This window comes from Parambassis ranga, chromosome 12, assembly GCF_900634625.1.
Source record: "Parambassis ranga chromosome 12, fParRan2.1, whole genome shotgun sequence".
Lineage (NCBI taxonomy): Eukaryota > Metazoa > Chordata > Actinopteri > Ambassidae > Parambassis > Parambassis ranga.
In genome coordinates this window covers 934,002-957,823 of record NC_041032.1, presented here as the reverse complement: position 1 = coordinate 957,823, position 23,822 = coordinate 934,002, and the positions used below count along the sequence as shown (strand labels likewise).

The following is a 23,822-nucleotide window of genomic DNA, read 5'->3' as shown; positions in this document are numbered from 1 at the left end:
AGTGATAGTGCTTTCAGATTTTAATTAGCAGCATAAAGGTTGTAATGTGCAACACTTTGAGCAACTAGTGATTTTGATACCTGTGTGATGGTCCAGGCTGTGGGCAGAGAGTGAAGAGAGGCTGAATGGATGATAAATATGGATGAAAAATAATCATTCCCACTTTTTACCCTGTATTTAACTCATAAACCAGCTGACAGTAGCAGTATTCTTACTTTAGTTTACCATTAATCAGCCTGTCACTGAAGGACGGACTTATTTATGGACTTAACTCGTTCGCTAAACGACGAGCCAGAGCAGCATCATGGATGGACGTTATAAAAAAACACAGCGCGCAGCATCAGACTCTCAGTTCAGCATCAGACTCTCAGTCCAGCATCAGACTCTCAGTCCAGCATCAGACTCTCAGTCCAGCATCAGGCTACAGTCCTCTGTCTCTCTGCCTGCAGCTCTGCTGTCTGTCCGGTTTGGCCCCAAAACTTCCGTGTTGTTTAATGATCTTAACAGTAAGACCTCTCACTCCTTCGATCATTCACGCTGCTATACACAAACACGCAGTGACGCACGCTATCAGGACAGAGTGAGACCTCCCTCCTTCACTCCCTGTCGGTCCGTTTGAAGACCCAGAGGTGAGCTGTCCTCCGCACCCCTCCCCTCCTCTCACAGCTTCTGTGAACGGCAGCATCTCAGCAGCAGGGGCGCCTAACCCCTAACCCTGGGAATCTTGTCCTTCACGTAAACCAGTCTCTGTCTCAGTGTTGTCATCGGTTTGAAATGGACCGGTATGTCATGGTTGTTGAAGATCCTGCAGATCTCTGATACTCCTGACACATATGGAATGGAGATGTTCTTTCTCCGCCTGGTGTTGTCCTTCTTCTTGTTGTTGGGGGTCTTGTTTTTGTGGCTTTGATGAGTGCCCACTTTGGGTAGCCACAGGTTTGCAGGGCCTTCCTGATGTGGTGTTGCTCCTTCTTCTTCCCCTCTGAGCTGGTGGGTACAGTTTGTGCTCTGTGCTGCAGGGTCCTGATGACTCCCAGTTTGTGTTCCAGTGGGTGGTGTGAATCAAACAACAGGTACTGGTCCGTGTGTGTGGGTTTCCTGTACACTTCCACATTGAGGCTCCTGTCCTCCTCAATGTGTACTGTGCAGTCCAAGAAGGCCAGATTGTTGTCCCTGGTGTCCTCCCAAGTGAACTTGATGTTGTTGTCCACTGCTTTGATGTGTTCTGTGAACCGTTCTACTTCGTTGGTCTTGATTTTGACCCAGGTGTCATCCACATATCTAAACCAGTGGGTGGGGGTGGTCCCAAAGGAACTCAGGGCTCTTCTCTCCACTTCATCCATGTAGAGGCTGGCCACAATTGGAGACACAGGTGATCCCATCGCACAGCCGTGCTTCTGTCTGTAAAAGTTCCCATTGTACTGGAAATAAGTGGTGGTCAGGCAGAGGTCCAGCAGGTCACAGATGTGGTCTGGCGTGAGGTTGGTTCTTTCCTTGAGTGTGCTGTCTTGTGTGAGGCACGTTCTTACCATCTCTGTGGCTTCTGATGTAGGGATGCAAGTAAACAAGGAGGTGACATCAAATGAGACCATGGTGTCGTCTGGGTCCTTTCGGATCTTCTCCACCTTGTTCACAAAGTCCTGAGAGTTGTGGATGTGATGTGGTGTGTTACCTACGTTAGACACACCTGGCCCAGTCAGCCAGATCATCACAGGTAATTATGGAAACATTTAGTGCTATTGTTAAGTTTTACCCAGACCCACCCACTGAGGTCTGTAACCACATATAAACCATGTTTCCCCACCAAACAGTTAGAACTGATGAAGCTGCTTGGATGAGCAGCGAAACGTCTTCAAGAAAACTCTATAAGTCCAGACGCTTTGCTTCAATCTTCTCTACGTTTCCAACTGCTCGTGCCGACCCCTGTGTGATGCCGCCCCGGGCGACCGCCCGGTTTGCCCATGCCCAAAACTGCCACTGAGCTGATGGTCCCCGTAGCTCCTCTGTCACCAACAGGTTCTAACGTTAATCCAATCAAATAATCCTCGACGATAACGACTAATTGTTTCCATAAGTAATATTATTGTTAAGTTCTGTAGCACCCCTACTTCAAACAGGTAAATGTGTGTTATCTATATGTCTGCTGAGTGGATGGAAGAAGGTCTCTGATTTAAACACATATGACACCACACTGCAACCAATCCTGGTCTCATTGGTTTATGAAAGTAAGGTGGTTGTTCAATCTGGGAAATATGAAATTTAAGAGACGTGCACTAACCATGTTTGCTGGAATTACCCATGTATTGTATCAATTTTCTTTTAGGAAACATTAAAAATGACCTAGTTTATTGTGTGCAGAGAAATAAAAATCTCCAGAATGTTTAAGCAATTGACCACTGGGGGGCAGCAGAGGTTATGTCACTCCTTTTGTGCGGTCTGCAGTAACACTTTCAGCGCCACTCTCCAAGGTGCTGAATAATTCAAACAGGTGGTACATACATCTTTTAGCAACCTAATGTTGCACGGTTATTGTCATCGAAGTCTAGAAATAATTAAGGCAGTGGGGTTTGATAATGTTTACCTGTAACATTAACCAATCACAGAGCTGTTCTACCAACTACTTGTCAGTGCACACAATTCATTCATGCTGATCACTTTGAAAAATGTGATTGTGAATTTGCCTCCCAATTATTGCCAGAACAGCTGTCTAGCCAATTTTATTGATTATATTGCAAGAACTGACGGTGATATCTTCAATCAGATTTATTCAGACAAGATTAAGAATACTCTAAATTAATATGCAAAAAGGTACGCCTCTGCAGCTCAAGATAAACAACAGAATCCATGGCTTGTGTTAATTAGTAATTAATTAATCAGTACATTATAAAATGTAACGGTCTGTGAGTCTTTCAGAGAGCAGGCAGAGATTAAATGGAGACAAAAAACAAACACAAGATTTAATTTGAAATTCTTTAATGCATACAGTTGCAAGGGACATTGAAGACATTCCATTAAAAAGGATTAGATTTGTCATTTGCAGACAGGATCTCACATCTTTAATGGAGACATTATTAAAATTGGATTTTATGTAAGAGGTGAAATTTAAATTTATTGCATGGCAAATTTTCAGCATTTGAACTGACACACCTATTTAAAAGCTCTGCACTCAGCAGGTTTGCCTAATTTAAAATATGGGAACCAATATTATCTGCCAGCAAGGGTTCAAGGGGATCATTCTGTCTATTTGGGGCACAGCAGAAATACTATTTTAATTAAACCGCATTGCAGAGGCATCATAACAGTCTCTGAGGAGTAAGTCCGAATGATATAGAAACCTGAAGTGATTAATTACACTGTATATTGAATAGCCTACTGTTTCAATCCTATGTTCAATTCCTGTGATAGGTGTCTACTCTATAGGCTCTTTCTACATCTTTAAGTAGCTCACATAACAATAAATAATTAAAACCAAGGATGTCAACAAAGTTAACTTAAGTCGGTGGTAGTTTTCACATTATGTAATAAAGCAGTAAGGCGTCTGCTAAAATAAGATTATGTTCAGTGCTACATAAATATTTAACCATATATCATGTATTATTTACCAGTAAGGTATTACTGTGTGCATCACAAAAGCTAAATGTTAGCTTCTACAAAATGTGTATATAAAACTTCCAGTATAAGCCAATCACTTGCATAGATTATATAATAACTATAGAACAAGAGATAGATAGATAGATATAGAACTTACTGTTTATCCACTGATAAATAAAGAAACTGTCACATAATGAGTAATAATGCTATAAGAATGATTTAATTACAAATATATATAGATGTTTCAGCATGGGCCTAAAACATCTTAAATAATATAAGAATAACTGATGGCTCAATTACACAGATAGACAATAAAAACAGAAAAAATAAAATAATGTAATAAATAAGCAAATAATTAAATCAAAAAATTATGTCACACACGACGTAAGCATCATGCCGAATGTTTTATCAAATTTTTGTGAAATTATCACACAATTATCACTTTTAAACCCTTTCCTTTTCTTTGCCTGTGTGTTCCACCTATGAACTGTGGGTGGCAGCAAAGCGCGGTTGAGCACTAACAACCACAAAAAAAAACTGCAGAAGAAGTGTGGACACCCCGGCGGTAGGATACACCATTGCCAGGCAATGGGGTAAGTATCGTTATATTTCCTAGTAGTTGCACAAAAATGACTGAAAAAACATTGTATTTGGCTTATGTAAAACCGAAATAGGTCTTGTTACTTCAAGCAAAGTGTGTCATGTTGTGTAATCTCCGGAGTATTCGTAAGCTAATCGTGACAGCCGCTGTCCGCCTACACAAAGCAGCATCTGTCACTGTTAGCCTTTAGCTAGCAGTAGATTCTTCGTTTAATATCATTGTAACCTGCTGAGATCAGGCTAGTTTACACGCTTTTCACTCTTAAAACGTCTAACCGCCGAATGGCAGAGGGATAAAAGTGACGGTTTCTGTCGTCAGCACGGCTAACAGATGTGAACCTGAAGCTGGCAGCAGGTGACGAAAATAACCAGCTAATAAAATTTTAATAAACACGAAGATGTTTCTGCTGAAGGCAGACTGAGGCTGCTGTTACATCAGAAACACCTTAAACAACACACAGTGCCACAGAGGCTGGCCTACATTCCACTCGGTTGCATGAAACAGACCTATTTTAGTATTCCCTCAGGGTTCATAATCAAATTCTTTCGGCAGCTTAGAGACTGCAATGTAATGTAAAAATAGCCAGACCCGCTTATTTATTCATTTTGCAGTGGTACTGGTATGAAAACAGGAAATGCGTGATCACAAGCGTTTATGTCTTATACTGTGTTATTATTATTATTATTATTATTATTATTATTATTATTATTATTACGGAAGGTGCAACCTTAAACATATTTGCAGAAGGTAATGAAAGTGTAGGGAGTTAATACTGAATCATGTAAAATAAAGTTTTTTTTTGTACTTCTGTACTTCAGTTGTCAGGTACTGTACCTCGTTGAGCAAGATTTCATGATTTGCAGATAAACCACTTACATTTGAAGCTACATTTTAATTTAATTCAAATATTTACATTTTATATGAAGAATTGCATGAATTAAAAATGCTGCACTTGAATGTGTCTTCTGTTGCATTGTGTACAACAGTCAGAAGATTGTCTGTGATGAATTAATTCGTGCAGTAACCCGATGCCTCCCTCTCACTTCATTTCACGTTGCAACCAACCCTTACCTCCATAAGTCCTTCTCAGTGTCTCCCCATCCTCTTCTCTCCAGTCTGCCTGCATCTTGCTGACCTTTAGTGGCCCCCCCAGCCATCTGTCCATCATGCAAGGCTTCTACTCCAAGCTCGACTCGTCCTCGTCTCCGCTGCTGGGGATGGGTGTTGGGGGAGACCGTGCCCCTGTTCCCCTCAGCCTGGCTGTAGAGACTGAAAAAGCTCAGGCCCTCCTGCAGACGTTCAGCTCCGCCTCCCTGCTGGCGTCGGCAGGACTCGGGATGTTCTGTGTCGTGGCGGACCACACCCTCCAGATGTCTACCATTCAGCACCACCTGTGGCTGCGCGCTGCCTTGGACAATGCCACGCACGGATTGGTGGGGCTGTGGTCGTGGGCGGTTGTTATTGGACTGAGGAAAAAGAGTGATTTGTATGAAGTGCTGCTGGCAGGGCTTCTGGCATCAATCATAGACCTGGACCACTTCTACATGGCTGGATCTCTCTCACTCAAGGTAAGAACTACACCTGAGCAGTCTTTGGTATATTCTCATTTACCTGCTATGAAATAGTGATATCACTTTAAATTAGTTTTCCTGTTCAATTGCTGTTTTTGATGCATGGGTTGGTGTTTGCTGTTCATTAGAGTTGGTTTGTGTGTCTCTGTAATGATATTCAAAAGCCCCTCAAAGAACCAGATTTTATTTAATCTATTACATGTGTGGCCTCCCATCAGGTGAATTTGGAAAGTGGTCACCACACGTTGTGTTCCTGTATGCCTGGAATAATGTTACTTTGTCCTGTAAACAGTTTTTAAGATGAATATTGATGACTTAGAATCACACCCAGTGTATGATCTGTCTCAAGGCAATCACTACTACTACTAATATTATTATAAAATTGCGTCCCAAAAAATGACTCCACTCAACTCTCAAGTATTTGTGTTCTTATGTAACTTATATAAGTTGTTTTAAAGTAACATTCAGTACTAGATTGAGGTGGACTAAAGGGGAAACATCTTGTCGAATATTTGTTTTCAGATCAGTTGATATTGGTGTGTATTGCCATGTAAGTAGTGTAGCACACAGGAAACGGAACAGAACATGAACAGAATCATTGCCGTCACTTCTGTGTCTCCTCCTCTTCGCTGTGTGTGTGTGTGTTTACAGTGTTAACTGTGTAAGGCCAGGTGTGCATGTTTCTGCCATGTGTTGTCGAGTAAAAATGTCCAAAGCTTATCATCAGTATCGACTTAAGGTTTACCACCCTGTTTCAAGATCATTTTACCAACCACCCCTTCTACTACACTGAAATATTGATACCAGATTAAACATTGATTATGGTATTGGCCTGAATACATCCTGCATCTTTTGGGCTCATGGCAACAACCACTTAAATAACAAGTACATTGTCAGAAAGGGAGAAAAATCCTATATTTTAACTCTTAAAGCGACATTTCTGTCAAGTACAGTGAATTAAAATGTGAATTGTGGTAGTGTGGGGATATTCAAACATACCTGCCTCTCTCTCACCCGTTGTCCTTCCAGGCTGCTGTCTCACTGCCTCAGCGCCCTCCTCTTCACTGCTCCTCTCTCATCCCTGTCATCTGTCTCTCACTTCGCTTCCTCATGTGGATCGGACGCCTCAAAGATGCTTGGTGCTCCTTGCCGTGGATGCTTTTCATTTCCATGGCGACGCACCACGTCCGGGATGCTGTGCGCCACGGCCTGTGGGTGTGCCCGTTTGGCAACACGGCGCCGCTACCCTACTGGCTGTATATCAGCACCACGGCAACGCTTCCTCACCTGTGCTCAGTGCTCATGTATCTGACAGGAACCAGAGATGTGATCTCCACTAAACACGGGGTGGCCATAGATGTTTAGACAAGTTTTTTTTTTTCAGAAAACATTCATCTGTAAATTAATCTTTTATTCCAGTCTGAGTGGCAATCCTGGATTTCTTACTTACCCAGGGACTCATCTCTAATAGTCTGTGTGGAAATGACCCTTTAAGAGCTCTGACTGAACATGTTAACCTGGCTTGCCTGCCTTCATCTTGTTCATCTACACAGGCCCTTAGAAGGGATCTGAGACCTGAATGCCACTGATAACAGAGTCATCCCTTTTACTACCACTGTTCAACCCTGTCCTGCAAAGAACACTCATGGAAGAATCAACCAAAGTTCAACCGCAGGCTGTACCACACCGGTTCATCCAGCAGTACACAAACCCTGCATGTGTAATGTAGTGCACATGTATAGTTTTTTTGAGGACTCACAGTCCTGTATTAACAACTACACAACAATCTTGGCTGTTGATGCCTGTAATACCCATCATGTTGCTGCTTGGAGTAGCCTTACTGTAAAGTCCACAATGACTCCACCACAGATCTCAGTGCCAACCGTTTCAGCTAGAGAACACATCAGGATGTTTCTGGAACATGCTGTTTCTGTCTGTTTCTACAATGTCACCATCCTCTCATAGATGTAGGTGAAAACACCAAAAAAGCTCTTTTTACTGTGAGCATAAAGGACATCTGGGAGAAATACTTTGATTTCTTACTGTGGTATATATACGCTGTAATTCAGATTAGCTACTTTTCGGGCTACCTGCTGTTATATATAATTGTTTTGACAGGAACTCAAAGCTGTGACTGATTTTGTAGTGTCAGTGTGATAGATGTATGGCGTCCCAAGTGGCCTCTTTCTATTTTACACCAAACACAGACAGAATAAGGGAAAGCAGAAGAAGAAATGCTGGTTTTTACTTCTGTTTTTTTATGTTTCAAACGTTTATGTTTGATAGAATGTTCTTTACTTTGTTACAGAAAGAGATATGATTCATATACACTCAAAAACACCTTAACCAACTTCAGGTGGCATATTTAGCCTATACTGATGTATAGGTGCAGGATATTGAAATACAGATTCTATAAAAACATTTAAATAATTGGCACATCGGTATTAGAGGGCAGGATTTTTATTTTAGTATGTTTATTCCTTAGTATTATCCTCCATGAACATTTCGACGTGAAGTCATTACACTGTTTTAGATGTAGACTAAACACACATTCCTTCACAGTATCATTTATTCACTGTTGATAATAATATGTTGTGATATAGTGGGTTGTAGAAGTGTCATTTGAATGTAAGCAGCATCATAAAAGGTTGGGGCGGGGGCTGGGGGCTGGTGGGTGCAGCGGTCCAAACAGGGATGCTATGATTTAAAGTGATTAGGGTTGTAGTAATTCCTGTTGTCCACTAGGTGGCTGCTGTTCACATATTATTTTGTGGGTCTGTGCTTCCTGGTGTCACATAGATACTGTTGGCAGATATGTAATCTGGTACTAATCAGGTCCTAAAGTTTGAGAATGGTACAGCAGATTTTTAATATATGTATTTGGTATTTTGATTATTTCATTTTTTTGTTTTTGTTGATACAGCACTATTATCTGTACCTTAGTTACTGTAAATAAGAATGATTCTTTTTTGAATTTATTGTGCTGGAAGGTGATAAAAAGATAAAATATGTTTGTTTTATAGCACTGGAATTTGAAGGACAGCTTGTGGCATTTAAAGGGTTACGGAGTGAACACTGACAGTTGTTTACACCTTCCTGATATCTATTTAAATGAAAGTTGATGGTGTCATTTCAAGTGACAGTTTCTCTCTTACTGCTGCTTCTATGTACAATTAGACCTTCATTAATGCAATATTATGTTGAATTTTGCACATTTTAAGTTTTACGGTATAATTTATGTTTTGTATTATTGGTTAAATTTGTTGTTTTTTATCTCAGTTTTGTTATTATTAGCAAGAAAGTAAACAAAGTAACAAGTTTTAAGTTTTAAACTAGTGGTCTCTGGTCTCAATAAAAATATATCCTATATAGATTTTCTGATTTTGTTCATTAATAATGATGTTTATTATTAATTATGCTTTCATTCTCAGAGGGGATTGGGAAAAAAATCTTACAGGTTTTTTAAATGAATTAATTTGATTACATTTTTGCTATTATCACACTTCTGTATTAATAATTGCAGAAATATAATGTAGCTGTATGTGTGATATTAATATGTGTCTACATATTTCTAAAGGTTTATTTATATAACCATAGCCACATGCATATATACGTATTGTAAACAGTGAACAACAGAACAACCACTACACTACACAGAAAAGAAAGATGTGTCGGCTGTATTACGACGGAAGGTTATGAATCATAAAGTGTGATAAAATAGTATTTATTTCACAGAAACAGGAAGAAAACAAAAAACAGCTTATGGTGATATCTGTTGTACACATAAAGCTAAACAAAAACAAAACAACACCACTATGTACATCTGAGAGTGGATGCCTGAGTGTCATTTGAGAAGAACTAAAACCGACAGGCTCCATCTGCTGTCACATTCTGCAGAGGAACATAACGAGTGTGTGAATGAAGTTTGTCCACAGAAACAGAAAATACCACAAGAGTCAAAAGAAAGGTGCACATTACACAGAAAACATCCATTTAAACCGCAGAAACGAGGCGAACACTGGTCACTGATACTGCACTGTGCCCAGAAAATTCCATTTATCAAATAGTTTCTTTGGAAAACGTCTCATAAAAGTGTTTTATTAAAAACTTTGGGGCAAAAAAAGTGAACTTTAGTCGTGATATTGTAAAGGTGGCTCTTTGGAACACAGAGACAATCCTATGTTCCAAAGACACTATCTTAAGTTTCACTTAAAGAAAGTGAATGAACTTTAAGTGCTCATAGAACATCTGTCTTTAGTGTTGGCAAACACAGGACTGAATTTTAGTTTCAGTATAAAAGATACAGGGGTGAGCAGGTAGAGGGTTTAACATCTGAAGTTACTTTCACTGGAGCAGGTATGACTTGAAAAGCATTTACACTATTAGGGAAATTATATATCATCACACTTAGATCATATATAATTTATAAATCCAGTTTAAAGAAATGAATAATGTTTGAATTTGAATGCTCTCAATATACTCTTTCATTTTAACAGTGAAAGAGCTGTGATGGTGAACAATGTCAAAATAAAAGCTTTTAAATTTAGCCACTGAAAATGAGGACCAGTAAACAAGGGGATTCAACTGTGGTTCATCAGACTGTTAAAGAAAGAATAAAAATAGAACACTGAATAAGGAAAGCTAGGCTAGTTCAGTAAACATGTTACCCATACAGTATTCATACAGTAAAACAGCTTCATATAACTGGGGAGAAGGACACAAATACACAATTGCTGGGAAGGCTTTCCAGACATGGATTCATCCTCAGTCTACTACTTTTTTGTGGGACCATTGCAGTCCTCCAATGTATTTAAATATTCTAAATATAAAATTTCAAATAATGAATTTTAATCTACAAGACTTGTGTAATTTGCTAATATCATATTTAATAGAAGCTCTTTTCTATTGTGTTATGGATTCTATACAGACTGAGAAAAAAACTATGTCTGTGAAACTTCCCCCAATTTTTTTTCTACATATAAACACCAATGTATAACAAACATATGTATTTTTTTAATTGTGATATACAATAATATACAAAGAAAAGCTTCAACGTGGATCCATGCATAATATGTGGAGCTAGCTTGAGAGAACATACAGTCGTCAAACTGGGAGAAGTTTGACATGATGCACCTTGTGTTTCTGAAAGGACAGTCAATCACTGGATTAGAACAAAGCAGCAGAAGGAAGGAAGGGAGGAAGGAAGGAAGAAGGAAGGAATTTCCACACAAGCAGTAAAGTCTCTCGCTGCATATGTGGCAGAAGGTTCGCCATGACACAGGGTTTGGAGGTGTGGGCAGAACTAAAGCAGATTTACTGTTTAGAGGTATTTTCACACAGTGATCGCTGGCCACCCACAAACCACGTGCGAGTGTCACTCTTGCCAGTTGTCATGCACATCTCATGGACACACACCGCCACCCAACATGCTCTGCTTCAGCTAAACAACAGAGCACTTGATGGCGTTCAGCTGATTGGTTAAGGAGATGGAGATGTTAAGTGAGGCTAGTATCATCACGCTATTGCTCCGCTGTTCATATCCTGCTTAACTTTACCATTTCCCTCAAAACTACGTAAAACCTTTCAGCACACTGAAACCAATAACCATTAACATTCATTCAGATCAACTGTAGTTCACTGCTTCATTTCTGTGGTGTAGAAAACCACATGCTAACATTTAGTAACACTCCACCACACCCATGCGCACAGACTGTATGAATGAAGCAGAAAAGTGAAGGAGAAGTGACAGTAGGGGGCGACCTCACTGACTGTATAGAGGTTTTGAAGCTGTCTCCATCCGTCCTTTCTGATACCATCTCAGCTACATTTAAAAACATGGTGGTGGATGGTGAGGCTGTCTTGTGATTGACAAGGCACTACCATATGGGCAGTGACCCACAAACCAACGGGTGACTCATGGTGGTTACATCCACTTCACTTATACACTCTGCTCGTGTAAAAAGAACATGCGTCAGATTCTCTAGTGAATGCATGGCTCCTACCGACATTCCTGTTATACGCTTTGATTTTGGAACCTACATTATTAGAGTGCAATGGAGCAACTAACAAAGCCTCCTGCTGATATTTCTGAGATGTTTAGATAAAAATACTTGTATTTATGAAACAAAGTGCTAAAAACATCAATATGTCCACTCATATGCATCTGTAACATTTCAATTAGAATCTACAACTACACATTTTTTCCCATTTGTTTAGTAACATAATGTATTGTTAATTGTTGTAACTGATTTCAATCCAAAACACACAGTATAACCTAACCCAGCACTCTGCATCACCTATGGTCATACCTTGTCCTATACCTTTTTAAATATATCCACTTGATGACATTATAGATTTACCTAACAATTTTGAATAATTCTAAAATTTTATTTTATTTTTTAAAGACTTTATAGATTATTTTTATTTTAAAATATCCTACAGATTAGCAGTAAAAAATAATAGATTGACCTGTTTTTGATATTTATTCCCAAACAAGCAGGACAGGACAGCCTGAATATCTAAACTGTAATACCCTCTAGTTAACTCTGTAATGCTGGTGATTTGTGAAAGGCCAGTACCTCCCTCTCTGTCTCTTTGTATGTGATTGTTATACACATACATTTAGGAACAATAGGATAGACAGAAAGAGCCATAACAAAAGAAACAACCTAACAACATAACAGGAATACACTGTAACATAAAGTCTTTTGTCTAAAATGAAATATAGTCTATATAACCCAACCTGCCCAGTCTGAACCTTACTCTCCACATCCACAGTCTCTCTCAGGCCAGGAGCAGGTTGACAGGTTGCTTCCTGTCCCATCATAATGCCCATTTTTGCTGCTTTGGCATCAGACACACACACAGACACTGGCAGGAGTTTTGCTTCCTTCACAGCATTGAGTCGGTCGGTCAGTCGATGTGAGAATGGATGCCAATAATCTGCTCCTTCTCAATGAATCTCAAAAAGGAAAATAAGAGGTGAGGAATTCTGGAAGAATGTTCTCCTGTTTGGCAGCTGCGCTTCTTATCCTTACTTGTTGCTTAAAAGTTCAAAGGTCACCTCATATGACACAAAGTTTAGTCCTGAAGCAGCATCGGTTGAGTGAATCCTGCAACATCAGTCCCACTGCCCGGGAGTGAACACTGCTTTAAATGAAGTTAAAGTCTGTTTTCCCTGTCCCTGTGGACAGCAGGCAGGACTTTGCATTCTGGGAAGTGCACTTAGATGGGACCACAGAATATGTCCAGGGAAATCTTCACCCGTCAGTCAACTGTTACATGCTACTCTGCCAAGTTCCTTGTTTTGGGTTTGTTCTTATTGTCCTGTACCCTGGATGGAGTGACTGACGCACTGTTTAATGTGGCTGAATATGGACGGTCAGCATGTTACAGTGGTACAAAGGGTAGGCTGGCTCATTTTTTGCAACCCCGGACTAAGATGATGGGCTTTTAATGATCCTGTAAAAAGAAGGAAGGAAAGAAGGAAGGAAGGAGAGGGGGAGGATAAAGGCAGAGGGGAAGAGAGGACAGGCAATTTAAAAAAACATGTATAAATCATAATGTAATTAACCACTGCCTTGAAAGTACACATTTAAATAACAGAGCAGAATGAGAGATATGCAGCCATACTTGCAGGGTTATAATCTGTGTGTACATGTGTGTGTGTGTGTGTGTGTGTTAGCCTTATAATCACAGGTCGCTGGCTATCTAAAGGGTTGCCTGAATGTTTATAGCAGCTCTTTGAACCACTTCAGTTCTTACTAGGGCTGAACTTCTCACTGGCATGGCGTCTCTTTTGAGGTTGTGTTGTGCTGTTTTGTAAACTTGAGAGATGGATACTTAATTGTGGTTTTAATTAGCACTGCCTTAAGTCTAAAAATAGCCTCCAAACAAGCTAAACTAAGGACAAAACAACCACCAGCATGTACTTATGATAGATACACACACTTCCTGAAGCACCTTACATTAGATTGGGATGGACTTCATCTTGACCATAGAGGTGAGTTCCTGTTTGGTGGCATGATCGCGCCGCCTCTGTCTCATCCTGTAAAAAAACCAGTAAACTATTTCAAAAATGTCAGACTTCACAAGAAAAGTCTCACTCAAAGATAGACAGAAAAAGACAGGCCACAAAGCTGTGGCTTGTGGATGTGGGACAGGCAAGTGTGTGTGTGTGTGTGTGTGCGCCTTACCACACAACAAAGATGAGGGAAAGGACGGTGGTGAGGATGACCACGGAGAACAAAACCAGGAGGATCACCAAACCCAAATTACCTTCATCGTCGTGGATGGGATCTGGGTGGGAAGAGGAAGAAGGCAGAGGAAGGCTGAGCATGAATGATGACAGGGAGATTAGGAGAAGAGGCAAAAAGGAGCGAGTGGGTCAATATTTAGTCAAATCACACATATCTGATGTGTGTCATGTCTTTGTGCAGCAGAGGGAAAAAATGGAAACTTAATTGCTCTATGATGAGAAGTTCCTTTAACATCTGCCATTACAGCCTACAACTAAACAATTATTTATAATTCCTAGAGAAGTAAACAACTCACTTTCACACATACAAACAAGCGAAAACATCATTTTTGAACTGTGAAAGAAGGAACACACATCAAAGGAAAAGCATGGAATACATTAAAAAACGATTTATGAGCACATCTGCAAATGACAGTGGACACACACACACAAATAGAAGCGGACATCTGGTGCACAGAGGACCGGCTGAAAGAATCCAACAGCATCAGTCACAGAGTATTTCAGCCTCTACTCTGCTGCCAAATCCGTGCTTGTCTTTTTGCATACGCTGTGTGTGGGTGTACTTGTTTTGAGCATTCTGCTTGTGTATACTTAAGAAGGCATGCTTGCAACTGCAGGCTGTTTTTAGCTCATGTATATGTGAGCTTAACTTTTATCCAGTGCACATGCTGTACTGTAGAAAACATGACACCCAGCAGGTGCAATTTACTGCAATTATATGCAATTTGGTGATGAGGCATGAGGTACTTGCACTGTTCTATCCAGACTGTAATAACTGTAAATAATGCCTTTCTGTTAGATTAATGACTGATGATGCTTCTTGTTGCTGCCAGAGAACAAAGTGAAAAACACTCTGATTCACATTCACCATATCAGAATCAAAACTGAAGATATGCTGGTATGGTCGAAACATGGCAGCAGCAGCGTTTCAAGACTGATCTAACCCTTAATCTGCTACACCGTGTTAGTAATTTTGCCTCCAAATGAGATAATGGTTTTCCTTCTGAATTTAATGATGGCAAGTTTTACTCATCCCACTTAAAAGTAGCATTAGCAATGGGGGCACTAAATGCAAACAACAATAACAAAGCAGTGCTGACACAAACAGAATCACTGTTGCATGTTTCCTTAGCAGACTAATTGTAGTTTACATCCATACTTGTCAAGACGTGTACACTGCTCAAAAAAATAAAGGGCACATTTAAACAGCACAATGTAAAAGTCAATCACACTTTTACAAGGAGAGGTTCTGCAGGTGCTGACCACAGACCATGTCTCTGCTCTCATCCTTTCTGCCTGATGTTTGGTCACTTTTGCATTTTGTCAGTGCTCTCACCCCTAGAGGTAGCATGAGGCGGAGTCTACAACCCACACAAGCTGCTCAGGTAGTGCAGCTCATCCAGGATGGCACATCAATGAGAGCTGTGGCAAGAAGGTTTGCTGCAGGAGACAGGCCAGTACACCAGGAGACGTGGAGGGGTACCTCCTTTGTGCAAGGAGGAACAGGAGGAGCACTGCTAGAGCCCTGCAACATGACCTCCAGCAGCCACTAAAATGCATGTTTCTGCTCAGACTGTCAGAAACTGACTTCATGAGGGTGATATGAGGGCCGACATCCACAAGTGGGGCTTGTGCTTACAGGCCGGCACCGTAAAGGGCGATTGGCATTTGTTGGAGAAAACCAAGATTGGCAGATTCACCATTGGCGCCCTGTGCTCTTCACGGATGAGAGCAGGTTCACACTGAGCACATATGACAGAGTCAGAGTCTGGAGACGCCGTCAAAAACATTCTGCTGCTGCAACATCCTCCAGCATAACCGGTTTGCCAGTGGGTCAGTAATGGTGTGGCGAGGCATTTCTTTGGAAGACTGCACAGCCCTCCATGTGCTAGCCAGAGGTACCCTGACTGCCATTAGGTACCAAGATGAGACCCTCAGACCCATTGTGAGACCATATGTTGGTGCAGTGGGCCCTGGGTTCCCTCTGATGCATGACAACAGGCCTCATGTGGCTGAGGTGTGTCATCAGTTCCTGCATGATGAAGGCATTGATGCTTTCATCATGTCTTGTTCCATCCACCAATGGCATGTTGCACCACAGACTGTCCAGGAGCTGACTGATGCTTTAATCCAGATCTGGGAGGAGATCCCTCAGGAGAGCATCTGCCGCCTCATCAGGAGCATGCCCAGGTGTTGTTTGGAGATACATGTGCACATGGAGGCGCCACACACTACTGAGCCTCGTTTTGACTTGTCTTGAGGAATTACCACTCAACTTGGCTCAGCCTGTGATGTGATTTTCCACTTTTATTTTGAGTGTGGTTCCAAATCCAGACCTCCATGGGTTAATCATTTTTACATTGATCATTTTGATTTTATTTAGTTCTCAAGAGATTCCACTATGTAATAGTGGAAAAAGACTTTCAACAATAATTTCATTCACAATGTTCTTACAGAACATTGTGATTTTGAAATTCATCCATCTATCCTAGCCCTAACCTGTTTTATCCTATGCAGGGTCCAGCCTTTTCAGCAAGGTTCATACAGGGCAGGACCTGCTGAATACTTCTGTCATTATTATATTGTATAGTAAAGATTGTACCACAGTCTATTTATGCAGGATTAAACAGGATTTTCGAGCTCCTCTGCGAGCCATAACTTTCACAGCTTTTAACATGCCCCATTCATTAAAATATTATGAGTTATAATTTATGAGTCTTACTGTGTGACTTTGGAGTGGATGTTTCAGGCTTTGTGTTGAAGGGAAAATTATAGTCTGTAAATAGGTCGTCTGGCTCCTCTACAGGATTGGTGGTGCTGTGGACTATAGAACAAATAAGTACAATGTTAGACATTTATTTAATTCAGTAAAAATAAATATGCCTCAAGGGCAATTGTTTTTGTAGGGAATCAAGAACTGGTTCCCATTTCAGGTGATTAAACATTCTGACCTTCCCAGGGCCTGACGAGAAGCAGGGGAGTCCATTCACTCCACTGGCTGTCAGCGTTCACCTCGTCCCGGGCTCGAATCTGCACCTGGTGGAGGTGGCCTGCCAGTGCATCAAATATCTCCACATGACTCTCCTCGGAGTAAATCTGATTGCAGGAAGAAAAGACATGGGATATGAGTGCACACAAGCAAGTGATCATGCCATCACGTGAAAAAGTTCAAATAAGGCAGCTCACATAAAAAAACATTTTTTTATTCTCCTATTGTCTTTGGCCTTAAGAGTAAAAGCTCACAGCTTACTAACCTCTGACCAGTATATAGAGCCGTGCGGCCTGTATCTGATCTGAAACACTAGAGGGAAGGCATCACGCAGCGGCCAGGAAGAAGGAAAGTTCCATGAGACGATCAGTCTCGTTGGATAACCTTCTCGCTCCTTTACCAACACTGACTCTGGAGGGTCCGGTTTCACTGCAAGGAAAAGACATAGATCACAATAACATTCATGCTGTTGATGACCTCTTTTTGAAGGTTTAAAACTTTTTCTATAAAGAAAAGATCTGTATCCTCCATTATTGCTGGACTCTGGACTGTAAATGTCAGAGAGGGCAGGGTTGAAAATAGCAATGCTATGTTATCTTAACCTGACTGCTACCTCGAGCCATAGAACAATGAATCACCTGTTTTTTTAATCAACAGCTGTTGTGAAGGACTGTCTCAATGATGCCAGAAATGGGTTTGTTCAATCTGTTTAATGTCATGCACACAGAGGTGCAGCAAAACAAGATAATTGAGGTCATTAAATGAGGACCAAAGGAGCACAGCCATGACAGCCATCAGGAAAACTGAGCATCCACACTGTGCTTCCATCAATGAATGTGTTTTAACCTGCTTGTGTAGTTACACATAAATGAATAATACAAATACACAACAACATGTTTTTTTGATGATATTTATAATTTTTGTAGGTGCTGTTAAAGCATAATCCTGATGCTTGAATGACATGGTAATAAGTACGTTACAGCTGGATCCTCAGTTCTCTACTATACTGTGTGTGTATGTCATGTTATCTTACATAGGTCATATAATTTTATGTTGACATATGTTGTTCTAGAGCCGAGGGCATTGGTCTCTGTGACTCTGAGGGTGTGTATTGGCTGCCAGAAGGGAGGGTGGTCTACATCACAGTGCCTGCCAGTGACATCCACGATGCATGGTCTCCACTCTGTGCCAGACCCCCTGGAAAACAGGACATTTTTCTTTTCTTAATTACTGGTTTATTATGTGTGATGACTCTCGCAGTATACGAATCACATAAACCACAATCAAAATGTAACTCTGTGGCATGTTTGTAGCCCATTCTGAATGTCAGCATGTGTGTTGCAGTTGCAGTAACTCGCTCTCACCTGAAGGTGGCATTGTACTGGCCTGGCAGAAAGGTCTTTACAAAATCCGCCCAAGAGCAGCGGACATGTGTGTGATTGGGCACTTGACAGGAAATGCTCAGCAGCCCAGGGGGATCTGGGAAGAGAGTTAGACAGAGTTCATTATCAGGACAGAGAGGGAGTTTTTTAAAGCCCAAGTAAATTAAAATAAGTAATATTTCTTGTTTTCTATTTCTAAAAATGAGTAGTACTGTGTTTTTGGCTAACCCTCTCATTAGTTAAATATTCCTTATGTAATGTGATCAGTACCATAGAAAAACTCCCCATTCCTCAAAAGGAAGCCTACTTAGGGAGCCACTTCCTGTTTAAGACAGTATCAGGAAGTGGTGGGCTTTGTTGTAAGTGAAGGCTGATAAGACATGTTTCCGCTGAGGACCAGTAGTGTTGGCCCTATTATCCCTCTTTCAGTAAGTTGTCTTATTAGATCCAGAACAAAATGATAAATTAAATGTTAAATGAAAATACATTTATTCATTAAAGAGGACAAAACAGACAAATGCCAGTTAATTGTCTGAAGATTTAACTGAATTGTAAGGTAGTGGGAGTCTGTCTCTGCTGAAAGCTGTAGTCCTGTGGTTAACAAAATAAATGTATGGCAGCCCTGGTTAACTACTAAATTAGGCAAACAAGTCACAACAACACTTACGACCCAGCCTGAGGTTGATGGAATGGAGGAGGAGCCCACGGTTGTCATAGCAGTTGTAGTTGCCTTGTGCTGACTGGCTGACATTGAGCAGTATTAACCTCCCATCTGATGTCATATTGTGCCATGGTAACACTGAGCTTTGGTTGAGACGCCACACCACAGGTATCCTACCAGGGGACATGTTAGACTTCACTTATTATGCTTGCGTGGACTTTTCCTTCAATAGTATGCTCACACTTAAATCCACATCAGAAATAAGACAACAAATATCAAGAAATAACAAGAAAAAGTATGCTAACTACACTTCCATCTATAATATGAAGTTAAATACGGACTAAATATTATTTACTCTTTTGTAATTTATGTAGATACACAGAATAGAAAACAGATGGCTGTCTGTACAGTAACTTGTATGGGCAGCCGATTACTTAAGTAGTAGTAGCAGAGTGCAGATTGAAGGTCAGTGGTACAATATTTGCCTCAGCTTTACATATATTTGAACACTACCTCTAAATCCAATATCACTGTACTTGTGTGCTCCTTGTTTTCTTCCCCTTACCTGATTTGTGAATTCCCGCATGCCAGTGTCACATTTGAGCCCAGGCGTCCGTACTGCACATCCGACACTATAAACACAGACACAAACACAAACATTAGAAAACACTATTGTCTGTATCAGACGTAGTTTACATCGGACTTACTGACAGTGTCTGTGCTTTCTGTAATAATGTCAGTCTGAGCGCCAGCAGTTACAGTATGCTCAGTCATCAGGTTCACAATAACATGACCATAGAAGGTTATGGATCCTGAAGACACCAGGCTGAAGAGACTCTGGCACAGTGTATAAAGCTGCTCCGGAGCCTTTGACTTTATTATCACCATCATTAAGATAATATATCAGCAGATCACCGCTGTGACCCCTTAAAGTGGATTATGTAAGACAAGGATTTAAAAAAAAAAAAAAAAGATGATCTACTGTGAAAGAACCTCTACTCTTGGCCCCAAGGAGGATCAAATCAGCCCCTTTCCACAATTTGCACTCATTTCCCAGATGGATCCACTTACAACAGAAGTTCTGAAATCATGTTGTGTCCTAAATAACTACACAATACCCAAACAAAAAAGTGACTAGAGTAAAATATTTAGACCTGATTTAGCCTTCTATTTTTGAGGATTCTGTAAATTAAAGTTTATAACTAGCAATGTGGTTAAAAGTGAAATATATTAAATAAGTTAAGTAAAATATCAATTTGTAACAATAATTCAGATGGAAGCTATCACCAAAAAAAAATCGAGGTTATGTGTAGACTTGAAGAAATACTAAGTGTAGTGTGCACTTGAGCAAATATTTGTGGTGACTGTAGTAATTTGCAAAGCTGATATTCCATAGGCAGTGTGTGTGTGTGTGTGTGTGTGTGTGTGTGTGTGTGTGTGTGTGTGTGTGTGTGTGTGTGTGTGTGTGTGTGTGTGTGTGTGTGTGTGTGTGTGTGTGTGTTTAGCTTGGCTTCATAATGTGAAAGCTGGCATTTACTGCAGAGATCTAGAGCTGAAAAACACTACTCTGACTGCCAGTCTGCCACGCAAACACACCTTCATTAATTCTCAACCTCAATCACTCAGGCATGCATACTCCCTGCTGGCCTCTCCTCCCTCTGCAACAAACAATCCTCCATAAGGTTTGTGGTTTTTTTTACCTTTTAAAAAAACATCTATTAACATCACTGACAGAGGCTTTACAAAGAATAACAAGCTGCTGGGTCTTGACAATATGATATTTTGTTTGCATCATTTATAACCTCAAGAGGAAGAATCATATCAATTTAACATGATTATTTAATTTGCTGTACCGGTGTATTTAAACTAGTTTTCCTCTCCTACAATAACCTCATATGTCCTTCAGGGACTAACTCATTTAGTTCTAAATTAAATTTTACACATATGCAAGATGGAGGTTTTCCTGAAGGTCTTTCAGTACTTGGCACCTAAGGTTTACTTCTCCGGCCCATGAGCTGTACAAAATGAAACAGCCAGGGAAAAGAACAGCAAAAGGCTCCACGCTGGTTTTGTGGTTGCATTTATAACTCTGAATGCACAAAGAGAGGAGAGCTTTTAAACCTATAGAGACTTTTTGAAAGGAAATAGAAGCCTGTTGTGGCGTGTATGGGAATCATATATCAAACAGTATACAACTCAAGGAATGGCAAATACAGCTATTGATTATGTAGCTGTAAGCAAAGCTGTGTGACATTAGTAAAAAGATATACAACAGATTCACATAAGTTAGATAATACTAGTTATGATCTAATTAACATTTAGTTTAATTTGTTTATCATACATTTGAAGTCTGGTATAAACAAGGTAACAACTGTAGTATCTGTTACAATACCCATCCATACAGGCAATGAATCTGGATATGGTCATGCAGCTGTGAGAGGGTGAGTGTTTTGGGGTGTAAGGGTGAGTGTAACCCTGCTTATAACACCACCCCCCCCTTTTTCAAGAGGGCAAAACTATTTGAACCTTTTTAAAAAAATGTTGTGTGGGTTTTCTCCAGCTACTCCAGCTTCTTCCCACACGCCAAATACACACATGGCAGCTTAATTAGGGACTCTAAGGCCATGAGTACGAGATTGAGTAATTGTGTGTTTCTCTCTGTCAGCCCTGTGATAAACTGGCGACCTATTTACGGTGTACACTGTCTCTTGCCTATTGACAACTGGCATAGGTTCCAGCTTATCACAGCCCTGTGCAGGACAAAGCAGGAAAATTGATTTTTTAATATTTACATTTTTAACTTTTTAAAAAAACTCTTGGGATGCAGTTTTTTTACACATAATCAGTGTCACCTATTGCTGCAGGTGTATATGGACATGTAAAAGTCTAAACTCTGAATATGAAAAGACTCCAGATGTACTGTTCTTACATCTGGTTTTATTTGGAACAATATGGCAATTATGAACATGACCACTGAGAGACTCTGAGGCAGCTGTTCCTATTGTCCTGTTCATTTTGCACTCTCCACTTCTTTGCCTGTATTTAGATCAGTCTCGATAGATTAGACTATGATGCTGCCAATATGCCAATGTAGAAAACCACCCACAGAGCATCAGAATGGATCTCCAGAAATGGGTGAGCTAACAGAGGATTTTCCCATATTTGTATCTATTCTGTCTGCATCTAGCTTCTCTTTTATTTACTTGGCTACAATGGTGACAGAACAGCACATGTACGCTTTAATGTGTGTACATGTTTTTGTTTGTTTTTTATTGCAGACAAGCCTTATTCAATAATGACAAACTGATGACAAGCAATGGTTTAATGTTAAACACAAAGGAGGCTTCATTGTTCAGCCCTGCAACCACACAAGGCCAAACAGGGAAACCACAGTGTGACTGTCCAATTGATATAATGTTAATTATCATATATTTATAACCAACTTTTTTTCTTCTCGGTGTCATTCTCTTCATCAGTCTTCCTTTCTATCAACCTTATTACCCGCTGCCTCTTTCTTGTACCAGTTAGCCAGATTTTCCCTTTAACCACTGAACACACACACACTCTATCCCCCCTCTGTTTCTGTGTGTGTTACCTGGGGCCTTGGTGCGGTGCGAAAAGTTGGCTGGTCTGAATGTGTGTATTCATGTTTTATTGGCAGTGAAGTACATTATTCCCCAAACCCGCAGCGTTCCACTCATATCTGATTCTGCCTCTGGCAAGAGGTCCCAGACATATGCAGGAGCGAAAACACACACACACATTTAAGTTAGAATACCCACATACACAGACACACAATAAGGCTGCAGGTTTCTCCTGACATTGAAATCAGATGGCAGGATGGACGTAAAAGTTGCAAGCTGGATGAAACCTAGCACTTTCCAAACAATAAAAAGGGGACCCTGGAGCTGCTGTAGGGTAAAGTAAATGGGAAGGAAAAACTCAGTTTCATCAGAAAGTCTATGGAAAAGCTTTCCAGTTTGTTGAAGTGATTAATGTGGTAGAAAGTAAGAAAGAGAGAACTCCAACAGCAAAAGTGCAAAGTGCAAAACATGGATTCCAATTGAGTTATTAAAAGTTCAAGTTCAAGTTTCAAACTTGGATCTGATCAAGATTTTCCGAAGTAATATGTCTCAGTAGTTATGGTAAACTGTACTGTTGGATATGTTCCCTTCCTCCTTTCTTCTGCAGCAGCTTTAGATCCCATAAGGGCTTTGAGTTAAGTCAAGAGCGCCTAAAATAGACGATCAAGGAATCCATGCCTGATCCTTAACAGAATGTGTACAAGTGTGACTGTATACAGAAGTGTTACATACAGTATGTCCATTTAAAATTGTCCTGTGCAGTGTGCAAAATCGGTATTTGTGTGTGAATATGTGTTACCTTCATCAGTCCAAATCTGAGCACAGCTGGGATGCAGTGACCAAGATAAAAAACAGATGACTGTCAGACACACAGGACTGGACAAAAGGCCTGGCATCTACAGAGAGAGAGAGAGAGAGTGAGAGAGAGAGAGAGAGTTGGGAAAAGAGGCGGCATGATGATTAGAATTAGACTTATTTTAGAGCCTGACTGGTTTGTCAGTAAGCATTAACATCAGCATCAGCAGCATCATTATCAGCATTATTTTTTTTATTTTCCACAAGATAGGAAGGGCAACTTCTTTTGTCAATTTCCTCACTAAGAAAGTACATACTGAGGTATAAATCACTAAAGACACAGAGAAATAGTCACAAATAAAACTGCAAATGTATCACAAGCTGTACATAA

At 40.4% G+C, this 23,822-nt stretch overlaps 2 protein-coding genes across 2 annotated transcripts in view; one reads left to right on the top strand and one right to left on the bottom strand.

Moving 5' to 3' along the window:
- The first annotated feature begins 4,142 nt into the window (after nt 1-4,142).
- Nucleotides 4,143-8,446, top strand: tmem267 (transmembrane protein 267). The gene is made up of 3 exons (XM_028418037.1): nt 4,143-4,184; nt 5,308-5,760; nt 6,793-8,446. Exons 2-3 carry the CDS (start codon nt 5,359-5,361, stop codon nt 7,126-7,128), a joined length of 738 nt encoding a protein of 245 aa, XP_028273838.1. The 5' UTR covers nt 4,143-4,184; nt 5,308-5,358; the 3' UTR covers nt 7,129-8,446.
- Nucleotides 8,447-9,471: 1,025 nt separating this feature from the next.
- Nucleotides 9,472-23,822, bottom strand: part of il11ra (interleukin 11 receptor subunit alpha) — a 36,478-nt gene continuing 22,127 nt past the window's right edge. The window contains exons 2-12 of the mRNA XM_028418188.1: nt 23,436-23,532; nt 19,618-19,684; nt 19,059-19,225; nt 18,374-18,488; nt 18,043-18,206; nt 17,275-17,438; nt 16,972-17,116; nt 16,743-16,844; nt 13,959-14,061; nt 13,731-13,810; nt 9,472-13,224 (exon numbers count right to left, since the gene is read on the bottom strand). Of these exons, the coding sequence (XP_028273989.1) occupies nt 13,732-13,810; nt 13,959-14,061; nt 16,743-16,844; nt 16,972-17,116; nt 17,275-17,438; nt 18,043-18,206; nt 18,374-18,488; nt 19,059-19,225; nt 19,618-19,684; nt 23,436-23,532 (1,203 nt within the window). The 3' untranslated portion in view covers nt 9,472-13,224; nt 13,731. The remainder of the gene's footprint in view (nt 13,225-13,730; nt 13,811-13,958; nt 14,062-16,742; nt 16,845-16,971; nt 17,117-17,274; nt 17,439-18,042; nt 18,207-18,373; nt 18,489-19,058; nt 19,226-19,617; nt 19,685-23,435; nt 23,533-23,822) is intronic.

What these genes read in the sequence shown, in the direction of transcription:
- tmem267 (XM_028418037.1), top strand. Translation starts at nt 5,359, where the DNA reads ATGCAAGGCTTCTACTCCAAGCTCGACTCGTCCTCGTCTCCGCTGCTG. An exon ending in CTGGATCTCTCTCACTCAAG is followed by an intron (nt 5,761 to 6,792) that starts GTAAGAACTACA and finishes TTGTCCTTCCAG; the next exon opens with GCTGCTGTCTCACTGCCTCA.